This window comes from Urocampus carinirostris, chromosome 3 (assembly GCF_059441175.1).
Source record: "Urocampus carinirostris isolate Australia breed hairy pipefish chromosome 3, RoL_Ucar_1.0, whole genome shotgun sequence".
NCBI lineage: Eukaryota > Metazoa > Chordata > Actinopteri > Syngnathiformes > Syngnathidae > Urocampus > Urocampus carinirostris.
In genome coordinates, this window is record NC_142351.1 from 25,475,242 (window position 1) to 25,502,201 (window position 26,960).

The window sequence follows — 26,960 nt, forward strand, 5'->3', positions numbered from 1 at the left end:
TGATATTTTGTATGACACACACACTTTGTGTGTGTATACAGAACTAAGCTGTGCTTAATTATACATGTCTGTTTATACCTTGTTGGGAGATATCTGTTCAAAATGCTCCCAAACTGATGAAGTCCTTTGCTTTGTGGGTGGCTTCATTCTCAAGTAGTTGAAGTAACGCAGCAAGGATCCAAAACTCACGTCAGACGGTCATGCCGGGGACTCCTCCTGGGTTTTTGGAGCCTATTTATTGGGCGCGAATCACAAAGCGAGTCAGTCAGGTGAGCGCTAAATATGGGGCCTCGTTTTCCTTCGGTCACGTGACATGAGGAAAAACGAGACAGACCTCGATACAGGCTCTATTTAGTTGCTTCAGTGTTATGTTTTGTATGCCTAGGGTTTTTATAAGTATGTTTAAGGCTTGTATAAGTAAATAAACATTTAATAAAATAATATGCTCTATAAAAATAAATAAAGTGAAGTTTAACTTGTGGAAGAGGGGCTTCAAGAGTTAGGCTACTTCCTCCTCAGTGGTATAAAGTGGGCGAAAAAGGTGATCCAAACATTTTTCAACAACCTCAAGCTTTCTTATTCCACTTTCATTTCAAAAGAAACGGCTCACCTCTTCTTTACACCAACCATTTGAATAGAAGCACGAGATATCAAACAATAAAAATGTCAACGTTTTTCGCGCGCTAGAGATACAGCACACGAAGTATGTTTACACACGAACTAGGAAGTAGAAGCCGGATCTCTTTTTTGGGGTGGATGCTGGGTGACCTCTCAGTGCCATGCGGCGGAAAGAAGCACTCCAGTCCTGTCCTCTACTCGGAAAAAGGTGCACACAATACAAAATTTAACTCCGGATTTTTTTCGAAAAATGATAGTATCTACCGTTTTTCGTAAGACGTAAGTAGGGGAGCGTCAGTATGTCAGTAACATTTGGATTTGGGTGCCATGATAATGGACGAAGAGAGACAAATATAGATAACTTTTATTCATTTCTTGCATGAAAAGGACATGATCTCTATTGACCAAAGCATTCTTGAAGTAACTGCTACATAGATTTTTCAGGCAAAGACTTAGGCATCTACATGGTTGTTTTTAATGAAAGACAAATAATTAAAAACTAAGACAACACATTAAAATAACCGACAATATGTCCTGGCTGCGGTAGTAAGAAATGAATTGGAAGCAGAAATTTAGATGCCCATCTGCTCTTTCAATAATGACCAGTTAGGGAAAACACTTTTGTGGAATCTGGCGCTACAAGCATGTGAAGGCACATGACAACCTTTCGCCATCTGCGTGGTAAAACAAGTCTGCTAACCAAAACACTCATGTGTAACACTCCAAAGACCGGGAACTGCAAGTGAAAGTTGGTTTGAGCTTCTTTTGGTGTTTTTTTGAAATTTTGGCAATCGGAAGACAGCACTGTCAAAAAGCACTGTGTTTACATGTGCCAACAGTTTCTAGAAAAAAATGTGTGGATGTCAGGCTAATAATCGGCAGAGTGGTTGCTGAGCAGTCACATTGTGTATTGTAATGGCATACATATTGCAGCAAGAATTTTGCTGGATTACCTTTATAAAAAACCTTGGACAGGCTTGATGATCTTTAAACAAATTAATCACTGGATTCTTTTGTAGTGTCAAAGAGTGCAATTGATCAAAGTGATTTTTGTTTTGTATTGTCATCATTTTTTCACAGCAAGTAGCCATCAGGTATAACATAGAAAGTGATCCAAAAAATAATTTTAATTACCTCTCCAAGATCATTGTAAAACTAAACGTGAAATGTTAAAACATGCAGGTACTTTATGTTAGCATAAAATTGACACATAACCATACCTGTCAACTTATACATTTTCCTCTTAATTACACGTTTTTCGATCATTGCAAATTGTGTATGCCGTTTTGCAATTTTTGTAAAGGATTCTTTTTTAAATACACTACTATGTATAGTAAGCAACACTGAATTTACTGAAAGTGGGGAAGAACTTAAATAGATACTGAAATAATTGTGTTTTTTATTTGTTGGATAAAATAAACTTGTTTACACAAACCTTCTTTGTCTTTATACCACATGTCTGTCTTGCTGTGAGTAAATACAGTACCGTTTTTCTTAAGGGACAAGGAAAGCAATGCAGTAACACATGTAGACAAAAAATATAAACCAGGCATGCCAAAGTCTGTCTTGGGGGACAGTTATAGCCCGTGATCAAATTTTTACTGGCCCGCAACCATTGCCAGAAATTGTAGCCCACCAGTAATGTTGACGGCAGTAGCCCTTTATCTACCTATTTAGCCCACCCCTATTCCAACATGGCGACTGTGAATAAAAAAATGACAGTTGACAGTGAGGGCTGTCGCTTTCAGGACAAGTTTAAATTAGACTATTGTCTCACCGAAATTTGAAACAATTGCATCTCCCTCATTTGCCAAAAGATTGTGGCTTTTTTCAAAGAATAAAATATCAAAAGGGCACGGCCAGATAAATCATGCTGACTACAAAAAGCTAACTGGAAACAAATGCTGTGAAAATGGGAAAGAACTGGAAGCTGTTTTAACAGCAGAGGAGTGTTTTTTCATGGGACTGTCACAGTCCGGCTGCCTGGTTTAATTTTTCTCTCTCTCCTCCTTCCGCTTGAACTTGCCTTTTTTGGTCACTTCCTCCTTGGTTCTAGAATGGACTTGCCTTGATTGCGCCAAGCACTGCAAACCTTTGACCGAGGGTGAATGTATTCAAGACAATTTAAAGAATGTCAGGCTGGATGGTCAGCCCTCACGCATTTTCAGCTTACCAAATATGGCTCCCTTTTGAAAAGTTTGGACACCCCTGACATAAACACACAACTGCACTCTTTATCATCTATAAAAGCATGCTAATATTTGTCAGGTTACAAAATCACTTGAAAGTTATTGGATTTTCTGTGGGCATGTGTTATGCTGCAACTTCACGGATAAATTATAGACTCATAAAGGAGCTTTATAATTCTTCACATTCTATATAATTGTTAAAGCCTGATTTTATGAAGCCCTAAAATGCTAGGAATAAAAAAGAAATACAGAGACCCCTGGCTACTTCGCGCTTCGGTTATCGTTGTTTCACTCCTTTGAGGATTTTCAAATGAATTGTCTACATTGTCATTGATATAATTGTATCTTGCATTGTGTTCTGATGGCAGACAGCAGAGACCGATTTAGGGAAGGCACTCTTTGTTGCGTGGGTGTGACTATCTGTTTGCGCGACTGTGAACACAGCCTCCAAAACAAACTGTGAAGCATAGCGACCACTAGATTTTAGCGGCCCGTTACATTGAAAATAAATTCATCGATAAATCAGATTTTAAAAATCAAGAAAAGCGCAAAGAAATGGTGATCACCAGCTCTGTGGAATATTATTGGGTTGGAGAAATGACTGAGACGGTGTCAGGGAAAAGGCAAGAGCCGTACTGCTGGTCCGGCTGCTGTGTAGCAACCCTCACAAGCTATCGAGCTACAGAGCCTGTATTTCAGCAATGCCGGATCCATTACACATGAAACAGATGACCTGGAGCTACAACTCGTGGGAGACCGCTAGATTTGGGACTCTTGTATTTGAATAATTGTGAATACTAGGCTCAATTCGAGGACACCCGCTGATATTGCATTAGCCCGCATTTCTCTAATATGCTTTCTTTCACTAAAAGGAGAGGCCCTCCAATTTCGTTTGAATTTTGTATGGTCAGTAAAACCATTCATTCTACTGCAATTACGTGTTGTGTGTTATTATTTGTTGATCTATAGTTGTCGTTTCGTTAGTCCTAAACTCTCAGTCAATAATAATGTCATCTCGAGGTAAGTTGGCCCATTGGGGGCTTTTATAAAGTTGTGACGCTACTTCGCGAGTTTTCACTGTTTGTGGGTGGATCTCGTCCCCATTAACCGTAAAAATCTCTGGACATATAATATCTTAAAGTATAACTTTTTAAAATAAATTCAAATGGTTGGGGGTTAAGTTTCCTTTATACTGAACTCCTTCATGAATCTGAATGGGCAGATGACAATGCGGCTTTGGAATGAAATTAAATCTTCTGTACTTGACATACACACCCTGGTCAGCCATTTCCCTTTCTTCTATAAATTTGTTACCAAAAAAAAATGAAATTACAGAACATTAGGGCAAACACGTTCAGTGGGCTTTTATTGGGAGATGCTTTTAAAGCAATCAAATTCTCTGTAAATATTATAGCACTTTAAGAGTAAGCTTTTTCAGATGTGTCTGGGCTAGGAACAAAGGGGGGGGTCATTCTGATAAAGTGGTCTCTCAAATGGGTCTCTCTGTTTCCCTGTTTCTGCCAACCTTATTAAACAAAGAGAAAGTGAGCGCGAAAGCATTAGACAACCAGGATTGCGAAACAGACGAATTTGCACCTCACGCTCATTTTCCCTTGGTTCATATTTCATTTAGCAAGCTTGCTCCTCCGGTGCTTCCCTCCACTCAATGCACACTCTCATCTCTCTCCTCTCTGTGTGAAATATTAGAGATGAGAGGAAGTCATTCTCTGTGTGTGGTTATTAGTATTGATCTAAGCGCCATTCAGCAGACATTTCTTGCTGATTTGCTCGCCTTGCGTTCTCACTCTCCTGCTTATACACATATTTTCTGTAATGCACCCTCCAGCCAGGCTCATCCATCTTTGCTCTTGAGGACCGCTGCAGTCGAGTTTGAACCTAATGCTTTGTCTGCTGGGCCCAACTGATGTATGGATTATTTTGACTACTATTAATACTGGTACACAGATATACCCTCAGGTGCAGGCATCTAACTAACCAGCTAAGGAAAAATACAATATTTGACCTTTTATTTCTCATTAAAAGCTCAAGACACACATACACATTTCATGCTCTGCAGTGGGATATATAGGCTCCCTTCTATACTGTATTTACTACAAAGGTCTCTAGCTCTTATTGACACATTTGTTGCGTTGTTTGCAAGGTAATACAACGGAATTATTAGCCCTCAACATAAATGTCTGCTGCCAGTGCTTTGAACTTTCTGGGGATGTTTTTTAACAAATACTACGAAAATAAACCCTGCAGGTGATGCATGGATGGATAAATGGGCAAACGTATGAAAGAGTGGATGTATAACAAAAAGAATGAATACTGACCCTATTTCAATGTTACAAATAAGATAAGGGTGTTTCTGCTTTAAGTTAATTTTAGGAAATTATATTTTTATAACAAAACGAGGAAAAGGAAAACAAAAAGAACTAGACAATTCCCGCAGCAATTGTAAGAGTTGTGATTGATCTGGCAGATGTTGGTAGAGAACCGGTAGCGTTGAGTTGTTAGCATTATGAGTTAGCATAAAGTTTTCAACTCAGAGAGACGTATTTGTAATTTTTAACTTGGTTCTGTGGGGGGACTCCGACAAAGGAAATTATTATTATTATTATTATTATTACCAAAAAAATTTAACATGAAGCAGTTAGCATTTAGCTGATAGCATCAGTTTTTAGCATGTACCCATTAGCATAACTAATCAACATGTTCCCATTATCATAAATTGTAAATATGAAGTCGTTAAAATATTTCCATTACCAAAATTTTTTAGCATAGAGAAGTTAGCATTTAGCCGTTAGCATCACTTTTTAGCATCTACCCATTAGCATAACTCATTAACATGAGGCCATTAGCATAATTTGTAAATATGAAGTCGTAACAATATTGCCATTACCAAAAAAATTTAGCATGAAAAAGTTAGCATTTAGCCGTTAGCATCACTTTTTAACATGTACCCATTAGCATAACTCATCAACATGTACCCATTATCATAAACTGTAAATATGAAGTCGTTAAAATATTTCCATTACCAAAATTTTTTAGCATAAAGAAGTTAGCATTTAGCCGTTAGCATCACTTTTTAGTATGTATCCATTAGCATAACAAATTAACATAAACCCATTAGCATAATTTGTAAATATGAAGTTGTTACAATATAGCCATTCTCAAAATTTTTAGGCATTGCCCACAGTGTTTACAGCTAGCTTGCGCTAATTTTTGGGCTGGCTGCGCCAGCCCAACCCATTGCAGACAGCCCAACTCGTCACCAATAGTTTCTAGAGCTAGGCACAACTACATTGCCAAGTGCTGTAAGCACAGGGCAATGTAGTTGTGCCTTGCTGAAGCAATCACAACTAAAAATGAAAAAGAGGGGGAACAAGAGGAATGTGTAGGCATCATCAAACATACTTAAAATCAATGTGAAATACTGTTTTCTTACACTCAAAAATTGTTTGCGCATACAATACTGATATTCATTGCCCAATCTTCTTTATCAGATGATCCTGAGGAAAAAATATTCTTAACATAGCAAATATGTATTTGGTGTTCTCAGTCAGTCTGCTATACCATTAGAAACATGGAGAAAGACTATGCATTTCACTTGCCATGCAGAGTTAGTTTAAACGTTCGAAGAAATGTCACTGTTCATCCTTAACAGGCGTCCATCACCAGTTTGCCAGCAGTGCTGGCCTCCGCACCAGAATGTACATTTTAAGCTCTAGATTGGAGCTGCATGCGTGGCATGAGCCTATTTGTCCAATGCTGCTTATATATTCTTGCGAGGTTTAGATCCAAACTGATGTGTTATCATACCGGCACTACTGCAAAAACAGCAAATCAACATATAAAAAGGGATGATTCCATTGTATCACGCACATGAATGATGTGCTGTCAGCTCACTTGTCACAGAATTGGGTGCTTCTTGCTGTAAACTGTCAAGTAAAGATCACTGCTGTTCTTCTTTCCATCGCTTTTTGGCAGAGTTTTTGACTTTCACTGTTTTGGGACAAAATGTGTCAGGTCATACTGTAACTTAATTTTCCTAACTGTCCTAAAGCGGCATGTCTCCTCACACCACAAGTCTTGGGCATGTTTGTTCTTTGGCTTAGAAGTTTGGCGGTTGGGTGATATTTGCCATTTTCTGGAACTGCTCATTTGCAATCTGTGACATAAACTGAGTTTAAGAAAGTATAGTTAATCTAATTCTTGTGGGTTTCCATCAAATACGTAGGTTTGTTCTTGGCATTGGTGGGGACTAGCATATCTAAAGTGCTCACATAATTTTGGTGGGGACCAAAACAATAATTGCTCAAAATTGATTGGGACATGTCTCTTCTTTCCATGCCAGAACATAGCCCTGGTTTCTATGCAGAGCCAAATTATTGCTTCTGACGCACTGCTCACGCCATTCTGTGGACTTAAACACACACCCCTGTGAAGGGCATTGCCAATATTTTAAACGTCCCCTTTGGCCGGACTTACTCTGTAAGCTGGGTGTTTGTTATTGTCTGACGTGGCTCTTGTGTCGCTCTAAAAGTTGCCTCACAGTCCTGTTTACCGTAAATTCCGGACTATAAGCCGCTACTTTTTTCTCAAATGTTCAGCCCTGCGGCTTATCCGGTGAAGCGGCCAATTTATGTAATTTTTCCAACAACCGCTTATGACGAGGAAGACTTCAACTCCTTAGATTATGCAAAAAATGTCTATATGACAAAGGTTCTTTCAGATGGCGAGGAGACGCCTTTTATAGCGATAGTTATAGAGGGGAAGTTGAGGACGGTATACCGTGGATTTAACAATTACGGCATGCTTCTTTAACAGATGCGTTTGATACGCTGCGTGCGTGTTGATAGTAGCATGTTGGTACCTTTCAAAGGCACGGTTTGGGACGAAAGTTATATTATTATTATTAAAGCTTTGAAAACTCTCGTCTTTCTTTGTAAATATGTGTAACCATGTATAATATGTATTTGTAACTGTATATTTCTGTAATGTATTTATTTGTATTTATTTGAGACACTTATGCTGATTTTCATGAGCGAATAAGAAAGAAGGGGCTGTGCAAACGCGGGCTGATAGGAACTGGGGACGGGTAAAGGTGAGTGTTTGTGAACGCAGGAGACAATAGTGGATATATATTTTTCCCACCCTTACCCTTACTTTTTTTCCTTGGATTACTTTCAACGGGTACCCCGACTCTGCAGGTCTGCATCAAATAATAAGTAGCTTGCTCTGTTCACTCCACCCATCGGCCCGGTCCTGCAGTACTACCAGGAACAATGCAATAGTACCGATAGTTTCTTGGCCCTTTGGCCAGGACCTTGACTCAGTTCCTTGACTTGGAGCAAGCTTCTCGGCCTATTGGTTTAGAAATATATCATGATTTGACTAATAATAGGTAGTGGACGGCTGATAAAGAATATATATCAATAATCTTATAAAAAATCCCCCTGTCAACAGAATAGTTTATTCAAAATCATAAATTGTTAATTGTGGGCGCACGCGGCTAATATACTGGTGTGGCTTGTGTATGTACAAAAGTCGGTTTTCCTCCCGAAATGCGGTGGATGCGGCTTATAGTCAGGTGTGCCTTATAGTCCGGAATTTACGGTACATTTGTTGGCGGGCCCAATCCATTTTACCGGCTGTACGTTTGATATTACAGTCTAAATTAGATATTAAGTTTGTACTGTTCAGTGGGAAATTATACCATTTTTGTGCCTGTGCAGTCTAGCGAAAGCGAAATCTTTCATTTGGACTGACTTTTACCAAGAATGCAATGGCACTGACTGGTGGTGTCCCGCAGGATTTTTTTCAATGATAGAAATGTGCTTTGGCTCAAAAAAGGTTAAAAATCACTGGACTTAATCCAACCAATACTGGGACTATTGTCAGTGCAATAGATTGCAAAGAAACCTGTCATATTAGCGAACAGTTTATCTACATAAGCGAATAAACGTTTTAAAGTGATTCAGTGCACTTTATAATTAATACCGTACTACATGAAGATAAAACATACCGTAATTGGGCTCAATTAAGCATTTAAATGTATGTTTTTCAGGTCACTGTCTATTATGGGCTCGTCTCGCTAGGCTCTGTCACGTTCTGCCCCACTCCTTGTAAATGTGAATAATATCCGGTTGCCTCTTAATCTGCTCTGGATATTAATTACAGTCCCCATTAACATTTAATAAATACTACCTAGGTGGGTTTCCTGCTGTGGGAACTGCGGGCCTTATCAGAAATTAGGCCTTCAATTGGTCTTCCACTGCACAAATGGCTTTTTAATTAGTGTGTAGTTATCATGACTGAAGTAACCACGGCGCCCTAGTTCCTCAGTACACTCAGATATGCCCGTTTTTGCTGACTGAGAGCATACTTAATGACCTGAGGTAGGCCACCATTGCATAATATTTCATTTTCACAGCCAAGGGGGTCAATCTGTGGGCTGCGGGCTCCAGTCCAGTGTTAAGAGACATTGTGAAATGTAGAGCTCCATGTGCATTCCGAAATGGATAATCATGTGCAAACAACTGCACCAGAATTTGCAATATGAAACTCTTCTTACATTAACTAATGGATTAGTCATGCATATTATTTCTAAACAGTACGGGTCACAATACTTGGATCCTTTTGTATTTATAACTTTGAATATACGTATTGACTGTTGGGGGTCTGCGAATGGCAACATGTTAGTTGTCAGCACAGGTTAGAAATGTTGAGTTTCTTGCAATGTGATGAATACTTTGACTGCTCATATAGGCAAATAGTTTGGGCAATACAAGCATAATGGCCCAGCAATGCCAGGCCGGGCGTTGCCAGGCATTTGATTTGAACGTATTTGTTGGGGGTGCCTTGACACGAAACCTAGCTAAAGACACTCCCAAAAGGCCTAACGTATGACTATGTAAATATTCACGAAAATCGGTTTTGCCGTTTCGGAGCTTATAAGCCACACGGGCGGCATTAGCTCAGGAGGTAGAGTGCCCGTCTTGTGATTAAGAGGGCGCAGGTCATTCCCGGCTCCTCTGTGTGAAAAGTGCGAAGCACATTGTAAAGCGCTTTGGGAGATCTTCATTGACTTGAAAAGTGCTATAGAAATGCAGACATACAAACACACACACAAATGCATACAAAACAGAATTTACATTATAGTCTAGATATATGTTTACTTCTTCTATTTTCAACCATGTACAAATTGTACAATTAGAAATTCCAAAAGTGAGCTTTTGATGTGATCTGCTTTTCCTAACACAACCATGGCAAATGTCTAATGGTTAAACTTTTTTTTTAAGTAAAATGAATGTAATGTTTTTAATGTTTATAGTTTAATCAACCAATAATCTTCACATAAAAATCATCGGAAATTGTCTCATTGTCTCGGCTCAAGTAAGAATTTAAAAATTTAACAACATTCAACATTCAGAATATAAAACGAAAAACTGAAATTACAATTTACAATTATTAAAGATTCGGACAGCACTTGGGTAAAAACTGTTTGTAAATCTTTAAGTACCCCTGAATGACCTCAAGCGTCTACCGCTCCGTAATAGATGAAAATGATCATTACCAGGATGACTCTCATCCTTAAGAATATTTGAGGTACGTTTCAAAACGCTATCATTATATATAGATTCCAGGGGTGGCAAACCGGTGGCCACAATCTTTTCCGCTGTGCGGATTACAGAATTGAACTTCGACAGATCTTTCTTTGTGATTCGACCAAACCAAACAATAATAGAATTTGCTAAAACACTTTCAATAATCGCACGATATGAATTAACTAGGATTTCCTGATGAACATCGTAGGAGTTCAACTTCCTTAGGAAGAAAGTTCTTTGGCGTGCCTTCGTTAGAATTTTCTCTGAGTTCAGTGCCCAGCTTAGATCTTCTGAAATAAAAGTCCCGAGAAGTTTGAAATGTTCCACCTGCTTGACTCTTTTACCATTGATAAGTAAAAATTCCTTCTGGTTTTTGTTTTTCGTCCCAAAGTCAATAATAATTTCTTTGGCTTTGTCCAAATTCAATATCAAATCATTTCGATTGCACCATTCAACGATGTTATCCACCTGCCGTCTGTATGCGCTCTCAACATTGTTCATAATGTAACCAGAAACAGTAGTGTCGTCAGCAAATTTAACAACTAGATTGTTATCATCAATGGATTTGCAATCATATGTAAATATGGAATAAAGACAAGGTGATAAAACACATCCTTGTGGGGTACCGGTGTTTAGAACGAGATCATTCAAGGTATGATCACCAATTTTCACAACTTGATGACATTCGAGCAGAAAATCCAAAATCCAATTACAAATCGAAACGGGAAAACTGAGGTCATCACGTAATTTCACATATAATTTAGAAGGTATGATGGTATTAAGCGCAAATGAGTAGTCTATAAATAAAATCCTGACATACGAGTTCTTTTTCTCCAAGTGTAGGTGCAGGTGGTTGGGTAACAGGGGTCTGGGGAACTGGGCTTGGGGGGGTTGGAGGAGTTTTGGGCTTAGATTTTATGTAGAACTTGGTTGTGAGCATTTTTTGATGTAACTAGTAAAGTAACTTGTATTCTATCTAGGTATCTTGGTCTAGTGGATTAAAGAAATTACTTTAAAAGTATGTTTTTGTAATGTGGGAGGAAACTGGAGTGCCCGGAGGAAACCCACGCAAGCACGGTGAGAACATACAAACTCCGCATAGGAAGTCTGGAGCTGGATTTGAACCCACGCAGCAGGTTCCCATGACATGAACTGCGCCGCACATGCGCTAACCACTGCGCCGCCGTGCATTTCACGTAAATTGGCCGGTCCAAATTGTCCTTAGGTGTGAATGAGCGAGTGAGTTGTCTGTCCCCGTGTGCCCTGCGATTGGCTGGCAACCAGTTCAGGGTGTCCCCTGCCCACTGCCCGATGATTGCTGGGATGGGCTCCAGCACCCCCGCGATCCTACTGAGAATAAGCGGTGTAGCTAATGAGATGAGATGAGACTTTGAAGGTAAATGTGTCAGAACATCTGCCATTTATTTTAAAGAATTTAGCCTGTAATTTTTAATTTCCATTTAATTTGTTTATGTTGTGTGATTATGATTTATATTTTAGCAACCAAGTTGCTAAGGTCCACAAAGGCATTTATTTAAACAGAAATACCAACGTAAATATTTATTCTTCCGTCAGATCATCACATGTCTTGTGTCATGAGAGTTGAGCAAAGCCTAGGGTTTTCTGAGTGTACTGCAGATTAGGTAAAACACTCTTTGTGTGACAGTGAAAAATTCAATTTCAGAAGGATAAGCGCTCTCCCTAGCGGTTGACAGGAGTACGTGCATTCCTTACAGTCAATCCCTCGTTTTCTTAAAGACCGATCACGAGCACGTTCGCTGTCTTTCTGTCAATACAGCCCTTGCAGTAATGAGTTTAGTATGTAATTGCTAAAATGGCCAACATGATGGATTTAGTTTTCTACAGGAGAAGCAAATCAGAGATCCATCCCATTTTTGTAGCCCTTAAAATACCTGCAACTTTTGCTGTTGCTGTCATCGATGAGAGAAGCTTTCCTAAGCTTTAACTCATAATAAACAGACCAAAGTCTAAAATGTCACAAGGACATCCTAAATATGTTTGCACAAATAAGCATTTATGAACAAATATCTCACAGGTTATTGTTTCATAAAACAATTGGTGCATCCGATGCGGAGATTATAATTCATGCGTTTGTTACCTCCCGTTTCGATTACTACAATGTACTACTCTCCGGTCCCCAAAAGTCTAAAATCAACAACCAGCAGCTGGTACAAAGTACTGCAGTGAGGCTTTTATCCAAGACAAGAAAGTTTGATCACATTACCCCCGATTTTAGCTAACCTGCATTGGCTCCCTGTTAGCTTAAGATGTGATTTTAAGGTTCTGTCGGTATTATAAAAAATCATGCATGGACTTGCTCCCTCATATCTTTCAGATTTAATTTCCCCCTATTTTCCGGTCCGGAGCCTTCGCTCTGAAAATGCTGGTCTACTGGTGATCCCAAGAGCCAAGAAGAGAACTGCAGGTTTGAGAGCGTTCTCCATTCAGGCCCCGATGTTGTGGAATGCCCTTTCCCCTGAAATTCGATCCACAACCTCAGTGGAACTGTTTAAATCTAGGCATAAAACACGCTGCTATTCTATAGCTTATGAATGGCCTATATTTTACGTTGACAATATATGTGTATTAGTTGTTATTGCAACATGCGTTGCAGCCTTGTCATCCTGGAAGGGGGATAACCTCATGTGTGGTCCCTTCTCAAGGTTTCTTTATTTACCTCATGTTGAGTTTTTGAGTTTTTTTTTAGTTTTTCCTTGCCCTTGTGTAGGTTTTAGATCAGGGGATGGTGTAATAATAGTCTGTGGTTTGCAATAAACTGTGGTCTGTGCAGCCCTTTGAGACTCCTTGTGATTAAGAGCTATACAAAATAACATGACTTGACTTGACTTTAAGTGCATTTGCTGCAAGGAAAGTGAGGCTTAAACTATTTCAAAATGAAGGGGTTTTGCTGCTGCCCTGCTTGCCGTTGCCGGTCATTCTACTGGTGGTTTGTTGAAAAGGCTCTAGGGGGCCACTAGTGTATTAAATAAATTACTTCAAAGGTAAATGTGGCAGTATTGTCAGAACATTTTATTTTAAAGTATTTGATTGTATAATAGTATTTGCTGAACGTTATATGCTCAACATAAGCTGCATACCATGCTTTGTCGATGACAAAATGAACTAACGAATGAAATGAAAAGAAAACCCATTTTCTGCCTTTCAACACACACAAAACCTGTGAACAATGTAAAAAGATTGAGAAACCATGTCAGGAAAAAATATTGAGAGGAATGACAGACAATTTTTCAGGTTAAGGGTTCCTCTAGCTTTTCTCCAGGGAGCGTCATCGGCTGCATTGAAACGCAGTTGCTTATTACATGCTCAAACCTACAATATGAGAAAGCCAGTAGAGTGTAGAAGAAATATCTGTGTTACAACACTCGTATTAAATCCCTCTCAACTGAAAAGTAACAAATATACATATAAATTGTTCTTTCCTCTCGCTCAAGCTGCTGTGAACATTGGTTTATTAAGTCAGCGACCACACACATTCAGTCACGCAAAGTGTGTGTGTGTGTGTGTGTGTGTGTGTGTGTGTGTGTGTGTGTGTGTGTGTGTGTGTGTGTGTGTGTGTGTGTGTGTGTGTGTGTGTGTGTGTGTGTGTGTGTGTGTGTGTGTGTGTGTGGATAAAATGGATTTGCAAGGATTTTCATTTCAAACTAGGCAAATATCCAACAAAGAATAAGGTATTGATTTCTCATTTTGCAGCACTGAGCCAGAGTAAACAGGGTCGGTTTTTAGGGCTATGCTCTTTATTTTTTTATTCATTAATTTGTTTGCTGGGAGTGTGGCTTCGGCTTAATATAGTATCGATAATAACAACACAATTGTGCTTTCACGGTTATAGCCCAAAATTATAACTATCAGTAACTAGAGCCACTAAATTAATAGGACACATCTTCTTTTGAGAGTCAGAAACCTATTCATGGTAATTAAAAAGATATCTATTCAATCTTATTTATATGGCACTTAAGGACAACCATCCCTGCCTATATATATATGTATATATATATATATATATATATATATATATATATATATATATATATATATATATATATATATATATATATATATATATATATATATATATATATATATATATATATATATATATATATATATATATATATATATATTCAGGTCAAGCAAAAAATAAACAAACTTAAAAAAATAATTACCCTAATTAAAACCAATTAATGACTTAATAACGGAATTAATTCACTTTCCAACCGCTTATCACAACGATCGTAGGGGTGCTGGATCCCCTTACCATCTCACTTAAAGACAGTAAAATGAAGACAGAGTCTCAAACTCAATTGACTTGGAGCTGAAGTCTGGGTGAGGTTAAGCCACAAAAAAAGTGTTGATAAAAAAAAAACATTTCGCTGTACTGTACTTATTTTTTCTATCCAAGTTAGAACTGAAAATAATATTTCACAATTTAATATGAAAATCAATCAATCAGTATTAAACGAATCCGTAATCTGCACCTAAAGGGACAGCGTGTCATATTTAGTGTCTCCAATTGATCAAAAAAACTTCACTCGTTAAAAAAACACACTAAATGTTAGGAGAAACCCCAATCAGTCATAGGGAGAACATGCAAAATCTCACAGGGAGCATGATCAATGGAATTCAACAAAGGACTAAACGTTGAAGCAGACATACCAACCAGTCACCCAGTGGGACACATTGATGCCGAATCGAAAGAAATAATTGTATATGCGTGCCTGCTTTCTTTTAGAACTTTTTTCATTGCTTGCTTTAGTGTTAGAAGATACTTGTGATAATTAATGTGTCGGTTTATTAATGGCCACTAGATGTCGTCAAATACCTTAGAGCGAATCCTAAAAATACAGGACAGGAGTTGTCAAATCGGTTATTCGTCCACATTCTGAATAAAACCACAACCTAAAAAGAAACTACGCAGATCCATTGGTATTTTGGAAAGATACATATATCTTATTTTAAATAGCAAAAACAATGGTCGTTATTGTTTTATTTTTCTGACATTGTACTGAATAGTAACTTGTTCGAAAATTTGATATTTATTCATTCATTTTTTTCGTTTGTTTGCTTGTTTGTTTTCTTGCTTGTTTGCTTGCTTTTTTTCATTCTTTATTTCTTATTCTTAAAATAAAACCGATGAATCCTTGTAATCTCCCTATAAAATGCAGTGTCATTTTAGCCTGGCATTAAAACGTGGTTGTGTTTTATCCCTGTTGTGTTTCTCCCTAAAATATAAAAGGCCGTGTCGGCAACTTTTTTTGTTTTGCTCTTAATCTTAATATATACAGTACTGTATCATTATCATACCTGTTCACTTCCGCCAATTGCTCCCTTTATTAACAATTGCAATTCCCCCTATTAAGTGTCAAAAATCCCTACAAACACAACACACAACTACTTACTTGAAACAAGACAGACTATGTAGAACAGTGTTTCTCAACTGGTGGGTCGGGACACAAAAACGGGTAGTTGACCCGTTTTCAGTGGATCGTGAGCCTTTGCCCTGACAAAATAATGCCAAGAAGAGAAAATAGAGGGTCAAGTTCACCGTACATGGCAGTAATGCCCTGCTTGATCTCCTCTCCCGTTTCAGTCAACTGGTTTCATCCTAATTGTGCTTGAGAGTGACCGACATCTCATTTTATTGTGATTTTGTTTGTTTTATTTCCTATTTCTGCCAATAATAATGGCTCCCAAGATAGTTAGTAATAAGGTGAAGGAGAAGTGAAAAACAGTGAAAACAAGCCAAAGAAGGAAATGATTGCGAAATATGAAAATGTTGTACGAGTGAGTGTCTGTTATTGAATCGCTGCTTGAAGATACAGTGAATGGGTGGGTGTATCCCTTAACTACTAGGATTGAAGGAGCACCATTTCCTGTGGCGTGTCTTGGGCAAGTACAGCCTGGTGGCTCATATCCCTCTCCAGGCCAACAAATGTCTCCACCCGGGCTCAATCGGGAACCTTAAATGGTTTAAAAACATTTTATTTCTAGCTTTTTACCAGTTTATTGATTTGTATTATCTAGACAATCAGCTAATTTTTGTTGTATGGGTCCACAATTTTGTAATAATTTGGGTATGAACTTCTTTAGTATGTGGCTATTTAGAAGCAGTTTTAGGGGTCACTTACTTGACATTGCTGCATTAAGATAAATTAAGTTGAAGTTGTTTTGGTTTTGTGGTTCATTGTGTTTTTTGAAAAAAAGAGAATATATTCTATTATCCCTGGTTTGAGTTACACAATCATTTTATTCGATAGATTTGAGAAATTGAATTTTTTTATGAGCTATGTCGCAACTTGTCATTGGATCGGAATTGTGGGTCCTTGAGTCAGGGCAGATGAGAACCTCGGTTGTAGATCACCGCAACAGATCAGGCAATCTGCGACGGCGTTGTACTATAACTGTTACACAGCATAAGCAATTTGAAATAATCCAAAATGTTTGATGTACAGGGATACGTATCAAGCGACACATTTTATGCAAAAATTTGTGTGCCTTATATCAATTTTCCCTTCGAAACATGCCCTAGCGCTTAGGTTGCCGAACACCAGTCACGTGACTATGCCTGGACCAATTGGAACGCTCCTAAGGGAACACTTCCGGGTGCATTTCCTGTCAGTGTTTGTAAACTGAGGAAAAAAATGGAAATCAACTAATAATCCACTGAACTGTAACAACTTTAAGGTAAGTAACTCCGCCCGGGGCATAAAACACTTGTATTTAAACATCAGTTTTATCGGTGGGCTATTTTTCGGATTTATGAGGATTAGAAAGCAGCCCGCGTCCGAATTGTATTTTGTGCTTGGCTCTGCGCCTGCACGCCCAGCCTGATGGCTTATATGCGCCTGGCTGGCTGTCGTTGTTTTGTTGGGGGAGGGTGGGGGTCTGCGTCCTGCAAGAGTTCCCCCTCCAAACCGAACAACTAGCTAGTATGCTAGCTAGCCTTTTCGCCTCTATTAGTGCGGAATCCATCATTTCCCGTCCCGCTTTCATAATTACCAACCATTAAAACAAGAACCGACGACCCAGAAGGGTCTCTTTTTTTATATATACGTTAGGGTATTTATGAACGCCAACCTGTTTTCTGGTAAGTTGCTAACTAGCCAACTTGTAACTGTAAATGTGCAATGCTTGCTTCATTACAATCGTTTTTCGTATACAAATGAAACCTACACTACAACAAAAACAAAGAGGGTCTTTAAATTCGCTGGGCAAATTATGCTCAAGGCATTTCGCATTTAGAAGATGCTGCCTGTTAATATTAGCATTTGTATCTGCGAAGCACGTTTCACTCAATGTAGAATCGGGAGTAGATCCTGATTGCAATGGACTTTTAGACTAGTGACAACACTTTTGACTTGACATTGCTGCATTAAGATTAATAGGAATCTGTGTCTTTGTGAAAAAAATCTGGTGAATTGGAGTAGGAGAGAGCCCTCTCCTGGATAAACCCCTTCTTTACCTGTTTGGGTTTTGAGAAGTGCGTGTTCAAAACACGCAGATCTGTTTTAGTTGCTCATTTTGGATCAATCTGGTCTAATAATACATATGTTTAAATCTAGTTTAAGCACACTGGTTTTGTTTCATCCTTTTTTACACTCTGACTGCAAAACTGATTTGTGTTTGCTATTTTTAAAGGAATACAAGGACTACAGTAAGCATTAAAGCTATTTTAGTAATTTAATCCAAATGCTTTTGTATGAATGCAGATTTAAACAATTATTGCAAAAGCTGACCTTTTATTGCCTAAGTTTCATCGCATAATAATTCATTTTCGCTCAAATTTCAAATTCAAAATGTTGCCCCGATAAGTCAAGCCCAAATATTTATTGCTAGAGATGCATTATCAAATTAATAAGGGGTGAACCCGTTTAATAATTAGGGTCAATCTCATTCTCTTGGATTGTCTGACTCGGCCGTCTCATTTTTTAACATTCTCTGCACACCTCACCTTTCCAAATCTTGTCTAAACAAAAAAGAAAATCTCTACAAATCGTTATAGCCTTTTTAATCATTATATAAAGTAGTTTCGCATAAAATAACCCAATGAAAATCCTTATAGTCATTAAGTAGGAGCGCAACATATCAGAAAACGTGGTCTACGAATCAAATTCGAGGATCAGATAATTGACTTTTTGAATCAACTTGAGCTGTGAACAAAGTGTCAACATTTAGACCACTTTCATATTTGGGAACAGTAGTGTTTTCGTAGCGCAGTGGTTAGCACATTCGCCTGTAACAGGTGAGTGGATATGTATGTTGTCCTAGAGAGGGATGGGTGCCAGCGGGGTGTACTTGCTTGAGACAGATCACATGAAATGGTGCCCCTACGACCTTATTTGTTGAGGGTTCCAACCAACCAACCGGTGATCTCGTGAGATCGGTGCCCTAATCACATGTAAGCAAGGTTATAGTCTGAAATGTCTGTCCATGTATCGCTTAAGAGTTTGTCTTTTGGGTTAGAAATTCTCCAAATCCATACAGTTTAAACATTGTAATTAGGGCTGCAACAATGAATCTATAAAATCTATTATTAAAAGTATTGACAACTAATTACCTCATCGATTCGTCGTTTTGCTCAATTTACAAGCCACGAAGCACGTTAATCAATGCAAAAAAGCATGAAAGAGTCAAACACTACTAGATAGATAGATACTTTATTCATCCCCGCAGGGAAATTCACATTTCCAGCAGCATCCCTTCGCTTAGAACAATACAATAATAAAGCAAAAGGAATACAATATACAAATACCCAATGTGACGTGCTAATAACCACTGTAGCATGTTGTATAGAGTATTTAAATAGTGCTACATAAAATACACACTGCAATAAAAGTACGGTTATATGAAATGTAGGGGGTTTGGTTTAATGTGGGCCTTTACTCCGCCGGGTGGAGTTAAAGAGCCTCATGGCATGAGGAAGAAAAGATCTCTTCAGTCTGTCCGTGGTGCAAGACAGTGACAGCAGTCTGTCGCTGAAGCTGCTCTTCTGTCTGGATATAATGCTGTGTAGTGGATGGGATGAATTGTCCATACTAGGTTAACAAGGGAGCAGAACGTGCTGCAGAAATACAGAGAAAAATAGATGAAAATATATTTATAAAATATATAAGGTAAAAATAAAAATAATTATCATGATGTGTTTAGCTCAACACAAGGGGTAGCCTTTTATGCATTTTTGTTATTTGTTTAAAAAAGAAAAATAGAATATTACATTGTTTTGTGCACCATTGTTCTATCTGTCCAAAACTTCAATATTTGAATATAGGATGAAATTAAAAATGTGTCTTTTTAAAATCCGATTCATCGATTAATCGTTAGAATAATTGACCGATTCATCGATTGTTAAAATAATCAGTTGCTGCCCTAATTGTAATACCGTCCCCAAATATAGAAGATAATTTATCTTTGACATTTTGCCCACATTGGGGGAAAAACTTTCTACTGTATACTCAAATTAATGATTTGAAAAATCTCTTAAAACCAACATTTTTTTCAGCACTCATGTGGGTGTTGGTTGTGTTTATAAATTATAAATCAGTTTCAAGTGTAAGTGCCATTTTAATAGTTTCTTTTCAATGATTAGGAAGTGTTTGAATTTTGGGTGAAGTGCTTGTTAATGTTAGAAATTGTTGATATGGTTCTCAACAAGTCTGCTTAAAAACGACAGACACTGCCTCCTATGGCCACTTCTTCTAAGCATTTCTTCTTCCCTCATAGTTAACTGCAGTTGGCATTAGTTTGTACGGCTTTTTCCGTCGTCGTCCCCCAACGGCTCGTGCCCAAGAGGACAGGTGCACGCTACACCTAAGCGGGAATGTGTATTAGTGCAAGGGTTTTGTATCAATTTTGGACATTTATTATGGAGCGTGTAAAAATTAAAGTAGCTTTTCCCAGTGGTAAAATATTTTGGTGATGACTTACTGCAACTAAAATGTAAGCTACATATTTCTGTCATTTTTACCCAACACATATATGCAGAGAGATTTAAAAAAAATGGTGGCCTACTGGACAGCAGTCTTACCCATTACTATTACATTAATTGCTATTTAGTTAAGATCTATGAATTATTTTTCTTTAATCTTGCTCACGCAAGATTAAAAATCAAATATGTACAGTCAAAAGTGGCTTTGAAAGTTCTTAAAAGGTGGTTTAATTTGGCCAGGAAAAACCCTGTACCTAAATTCTTATGAAGTAATTATTTCTACAAAGCTAATGATGTCACTCTTTAAGCAAAGAGGAATTAAGGGGGGAAAACAGTTGAAGATTAAGCAGCAAATTATCAGACATATTTATCAACTATTATCATTTGCAGGCTGGCTCATTGCTGTATGAAAATGTATGTCATGATGTTGTTTTATTTGCTGTTGTGTTTTCTCCCACCCTCCATATGTTGAATGTGCATCAAACCATTGGGGCTCTTTCGTCTTGTAATCAAACATTTTAGTTAGACCAAAACCCTGCATCCTGAGTTGGTGCGCTTGCAAAGCGAAAGTAGATAGCCACAACGAGTCAAACCTGACTGGAGAATGTAGCTTTATTTTTTTTTTTTCATCCTCTACTTTCAGGCCTTGGCCTCCGTGATTTGGGTGGGCTTGGTTCTCTCCCCTCTGTTAGCCCTCACACTAACTGAGGTCATCTTTGTCTCCCAACCAGCCCACACCCCCAAAACATACACAAATTCAAAAGTGCGACGATGACACACCATTCAAACAACTCTGTTCGAGACCACATGAAATGGGTCAGTGGAAGTCTTTTCATCTGCAAAATCCAAATTATTCCGTGTCCCCAGTCGAAAAGGCCTCTTTTGCCCATCCTTACATCCATTGCCCTTTGAATTTGTTCCCACCGAGTCTCACTGGCTGGACTGACGTCGCTGTCTGTGTTGCCAGGCCAGCTTGCTGGGATGCGAGGCCGTCCTGTCTAGCATGGCCCTGATGCAAGCCAACAACATTCCAGGTCAAAAGAAGATGATGTCATCGATGGGTCACGGACACCGAGCAACCTCCGAAAGCCACCACAGTCACTCCCACCACAGCCACCACGGTCACCACGGTCACCACACCAACAATCACGGGGGACACGTGTCCAGGGGGAGCTGTCCACCACTGGTGAGCAAAACCATTCTCTGATTAAAACATTTGAAACATTTCATTCTAATGAACAGTATACTGTAAAAAATGGTGTAGGAGTGGACGATATGACAATATTATATCATTAATGTCTTAAATATGATCATTAGCTCATTTATTTATTCCTGCGTTTCCTTAAAACTTTTTATTGATCAGATTTCCTTTTATTTGGATTCTGTTGTAGTTTTTGTTTTATTTAATCTTCGATATGAATATAACTGTGAACTGTGGCTTGTATCGCCAATGGCCGTCATGCTTACCCACACACACACATTACACTTTCAAACAAATTATGTAATTTCTTCAACAATTAAGTCAACACCAACACATGATCACCTTTTTCCTTGTTTAAGTGGAGCTACTAAATGTCCAGTTTTTAACTGCTCTTTGGTTATGCACACACATTTGGAGTCAGGATCCGGAAGTCTATACAGTATTTGGTTAGTGCCAATGGGTCGCTAAATGGCTCTAACTATAGTCGAGATAGTCAAGTAAACTGCAAGTTTTGTTTTTGTAAATAAGGTGTGGTTCAAAATCATTAATGGACAATGTGGAATCATAATGACAACTTAATATTGTAAAAATGCTTCACTAATTGCATACAAGAACGGCACATAAGATGCAATAAATTATCACTAATATTATCATTATATCCTAGAGGGGGCTCAGCAAATAAAAGGAGCCCTCTTGGTAGATTGAAGGCGGTGTGTGCTGTAGTGTAGAAAGTAGTAGCACTGTATTGTGCTTTCATTCAATTTGGGGTTTTAGTTGAAACTCCATCCACATTTGTCACAAATTTGCAGGATTACACTATTCAATTCAAACCCCATTAGAAGGTTAAGTTGGCTTAATATATCTTTTTATTTTCTTTATGTCAACAATTTAGCGAAATGGTCAGAAAGTAGCTAGTTCCTATTTAAGAAACGTTTTTTAAAAATCCCAAAGTGGAGATGTTGATTTTTTTTTAAAAAAATTTTTTAACTTGTATTTTTATTCCTATCGCTCACTTCTAGGGAAAAATCCATTCTTTTTGTTGAATAGAAAAATCTTGATCAGAGATGATCCTTGTCACGCGTTGATAATCGGCTTTCACCTCTTGTACAGTTTTAGGGTATTTGATGTTGCCCTTGCCATCAACCTCAATGCCTTTTTCAAACTTACTACGTAACAGATTTGGGGCACCGTATAGAATCTGATAGACTACTATTCACACCGCCTATTTTGCATCTGCGGTGTGTTTCCGGAAAAGTTCTCCTGGGGGGCTGAGGAGAAGTGCAAGGAACTGAGCATGACAGTTGCACAAAGATTAATTAAAGGTGTCATTTCTTTCAAATACCATTTTAAATATTTTACACGCCACAAATTAGAAAGTTGAATTTCAGTGGACCATACCATATTTGATATATTTTTTGTAGGGTGAGTTTGTCGCTCCCTTGAGTTTTTCTCCTTGGTGTTTTTAATGGTATGGTTTATAAGGAAAATAAACCAAATATTCAAGAAAAATAACATAAGGCAATCCCACAAATATTTATCAAAGATCCATATATTATCCACAACAGATCACACCTGTTCCAATGTCAGTGTTAATCGAATGTTATTTGTTCATTTATTTTTCCCTCCAAGCTGATCCAAAAGGAGGGCGATTATCACACCTCGAGAATATTGGATGGGAAGAACATGCACGGGAGCCACGGGAGTATGCACACCAAAAAAAAGCACAAAAAATCTTCCAAAGTTAAAGAAGAAGTGCGGGTACGTAACATACTCCGCAGCGTGCATCCATAATATGGAAAATTAATCTGTGCCCATTTTGTCACTCTTGTTAGCCTTTATTGCAACGGCTTGATATGGACGATGACAGTTCACTGAAAGTCCAGAAGAACTTTATTTGCGACCACTGCTATGGAGCTTTTCGGAGCAGCTACCACCTCAAGCGACATATTTTGACACACACGGGTAAGGGGACAAAACTGAAATCAAGAAAAAAATGTTTGGGTGGTTATTGAGCCGCTGCACATATTTTACATTTGACAATGTTCATATTACCGTGCCTATGTCCTTATTGAGAGGACTTGAAAGGACATAAGAAGATTGTATTGTATCTTTAGCATGCAATTACATTAGTTATTCTAAGGCGAATAGCTCTTATGTTATAAATCTTTAAAAATACTTTAATGACTCCATTACATAAACATTTTCATGTCAACAAGTCATATTTTGACTATGAATAAGTCACATATGCATCCACATGGTTTAAATTCATCACTGTTGTAGTATTATCCATTTGTTGCTGAGGCTAAATCATGTAAGATCATTTTGTTATTTTGTGTAGTGCAGGGTCTCTAACTTGTTTGAAGCTAAGAGCTACTTTGTGTTACAAATTGGCATAAAGGGCCAGCAGTTTGGTATGCATTTCTAAAATTACAGCTTATCATATTGTTACTATGTTGTTACCAGGTTGTAATGATTTGAAGTTGAGTTCAAATAGCCCCAGTCAACCATTAAAACATCATGCTAGTTTGAAATCAAATTTCCTGAAGAAAAACAATGACCCCTCACTGGTGAGCTATTTTCCGAACCTGTCTGCCGGCTACTCGGGTGTTCTTAGGGGACTTACATGTTGGCTGCGGGCACCACATTGGAGAGCCCTGGTCTAGCGTGTGTCTTGCAGTTTTTACTTTTTTTTTTTTACACCATTGAACAGAAGTTCAGTCGTGGCTTTCGCTAAATATACATTTGTTAAAATAGTAAACCTGCCTTGTGGTGTCTACAGGGGAAAAGCCTTACGCCTGCGACAGCTGCGAAATGCGCTTCATCCAGCGGTACCACCTGGATCGGCACAAGAGGGTGCACAGCGGCGAAAAGCCCTACCAGTGCGATCGTTGTAACCAGGTTAGTCAGATTCTCAAAAAGAAAATTAAATTAAATGCTTCATCTGTATGCGGCATTTAGTGCTAGTCCAATGATAGAGATCACATATTAAAAGGCATTCAATTTTATCTCATTATCACACTATTATTACTCACTGTAACAGAAATGAATGTTTAAGAATGGACAAACAAAGTCGTTCCGAAAGATACAAATAAACGCAGAGTCTGATTCATCAGCAGCTACACTAAAGAATTGTTTACCTTGCCGTGCCGTTTTGTGCTTATCTATATCTTTCAGGGCGACTTTCTGGTTTATTTATTCTCTAACATTTGTTTCTGGCAGCGTGAGTAAAAATAGTGCGATATTCAGGTAAAATGGAACGACTATTCGTTGGCCATCTGTGTCACTAGTGGTCTGGTGGATAGGTTTCGCCTTCAGCGATTTTTTTCAATTGTTCGATCATCACACCAATATACACTGAGAGTAAATTTTACATGCAAATGAACCAGGTAGCGCTTACTTCCGTGCGCCTTATTTATAAAAAAATAGTTGACAAAAGACTGTTTTTTTGGGGTGAGCCTAATAATTTGGTGTGCCTTTTAGTGCGTAAATTATGGTAGGCACACAATGAGTGAATTTATGTGAAGTGGGTATTATATTGATATTTTTGTGATTGTGTTTTATCATTTTCATATCGGGAATTAGTTACACGTAAATCCCCAACATTGGAAGTCTAAATTCTTCTGACATCAAATGCCATTTTTAGAATAAATTATAGCTGCTTTGACAAATTTTAAAGTTACAATGGCATTCCTCAACTACCAACTTGTTGTGTAGCGTTGATAAAATGAAAATATTTGAGGGAAAAAGTGATTCCACAAGAGCTGGATTGTAACAAGGTGACAATGTACAAAGAGATGTTTGATACCACTCTTTTCAGACCGTTACTCAGATGCTTGAACAATCTAATCCATCCAATCTTAACTTCTATCTGATCTTAACTTCTATCTACTCCTATATTGTCTGTGCGTGAGGCTCCAGAACGACTGAAAAGACTTTTGTGAAATTTTACACGTTCGTAGTTTAGGGCTTTGGGAGTGTCGTTAGCTAGCTTTCGTGTCAAGGCAACCCAATAAATACCAACAAAATCGATAAACGTCTGCTTTTGTGTACACGCGGCTCTAGAGCTGCACGCTCCCTAGCTTTTTTGCAATAAACCATGGCCCTAACAATATCGCCCAAGTACAGTGCCTGGCAACGCCGAGCCCTGGCAGGGCCGTGCTATTATGCTTGTCAGATACTCAATAATTCATAAAATCCCAATCCTGGTCAAAGTTACTTGAATCACACAAAAAAAAGAACCAACATATTTCTTAACATTTAACACTTAAGTCATATTAAATATAGGTTCTGAACTTCTCCAGCTGATGTACAAGACAAAGTTGCGTTCTCTTGTGTCTTGTATTGACGGTTTTACATGGTCATAAAGAGAAAACAACCATACTATCTTCTCCACTCGGCCCACAGACCTTCTCTCGAACGGACAGGCTGCTGAGGCACCGGCGCTTGTGCACGGCCGGCAACAGCAAAGACGACAACCAATGTTGCGACAGTCGCTCCTCGTCAGCGTACTCCCAGAGCACGTCGGGCCACACGGCTTCCTGGAGCCCCTTACAGTCTTCCAGCAGTCGCCTGACCGTCTGAAACCTCCAATCGCCCAAAAAGACCAAACGGGCAGCTATTGGCTCACTCTCGTTGATCTGCGACCTCGCATTTTACATCACGTATCTAGATAACGAAATCGTAAACTAGTTCGGTCATGGATTATTATTTTTTCTACCTTTTTATCTTTTTGTGTTTGTCGTTGACATCAAAGGGGAAAGACAAATTCTCAATTTTGTCATCAAGACTCTCAAATCGCAATCTGATGGCAATAAGGATTTTATCACACGGGAGGACTCGAACGGTGCCGCTGCCGTGGGATGCCCTCAAGGTGTTTTTGAAATTATCGGCCAGCTGCTCAGTGTCAGGCAGAATGTCTGATTGTCCTGCTGAGGCCAGAATTCAAACCCTGTGTCTGCATTTGGACCTTTGGATTAGTCGACATAAACACGGTTTGTTGTGTAACATTTTCCATTACAAAAGACTCATTAAGTTGCATTAGTGATTAGCTATCCGTATGATAATGTAGGTTTTTTTTTGTGTTGTAAATCCCCAAAATCAAATGTACATTTTAATCTGTAAAAAAAAATAAAGGAATTGTTACAATGATATTAACTCATTTCAACAAAGTGGTTCAAATCCTACAGCTCATATCAAATACAAGTATGCATTTAGTCCTCCACTTTTTTTTCTACTTTATCATTATATAACAGTTAGTAAACTTCTTATAGATCTTGATCAAGTTGTGTTTTGTCTTATTTGTCCAACAGTTGAGTCGTAGCTCTTGTTGGTGATTGCCCCCATCTCTACTTTGTGTTTAAAAGGACAGTACAATT

At 38.4% G+C, this 26,960-nt stretch overlaps 1 protein-coding gene across 3 annotated transcripts; it reads left to right on the forward strand.

Moving 5' to 3' along the window:
• The first annotated feature begins 17,315 nt into the window (after positions 1-17,315).
• Positions 17,316-26,731, forward strand: znf740b (zinc finger protein 740b). Of its 3 annotated transcripts, none has more exons than XM_088331217.1 (7): positions 17,316-17,546; positions 21,028-21,200; positions 21,352-21,570; positions 23,215-23,343; positions 23,418-23,547; positions 24,365-24,483; positions 25,990-26,731. In XM_088331217.1, the coding sequence occupies exons 2-7, from the start codon at positions 21,156-21,158 to the stop codon at positions 26,164-26,166; spliced, it is 819 nt and encodes a 272-aa protein (XP_088187343.1). In that variant the 5' UTR covers positions 17,316-17,546; positions 21,028-21,155; the 3' UTR covers positions 26,167-26,731. The 3 variants fall into 3 exon arrangements, with proteins under 3 accessions (XP_088187343.1, XP_088187344.1, XP_088187345.1); XM_088331218.1 differs by having other exon boundaries at positions 21,116-21,200; XM_088331219.1 differs by lacking the exon at positions 21,028-21,200 and having other exon boundaries at positions 17,317-17,546.
• Positions 26,732-26,960: the final 229 nt, after the last annotated feature.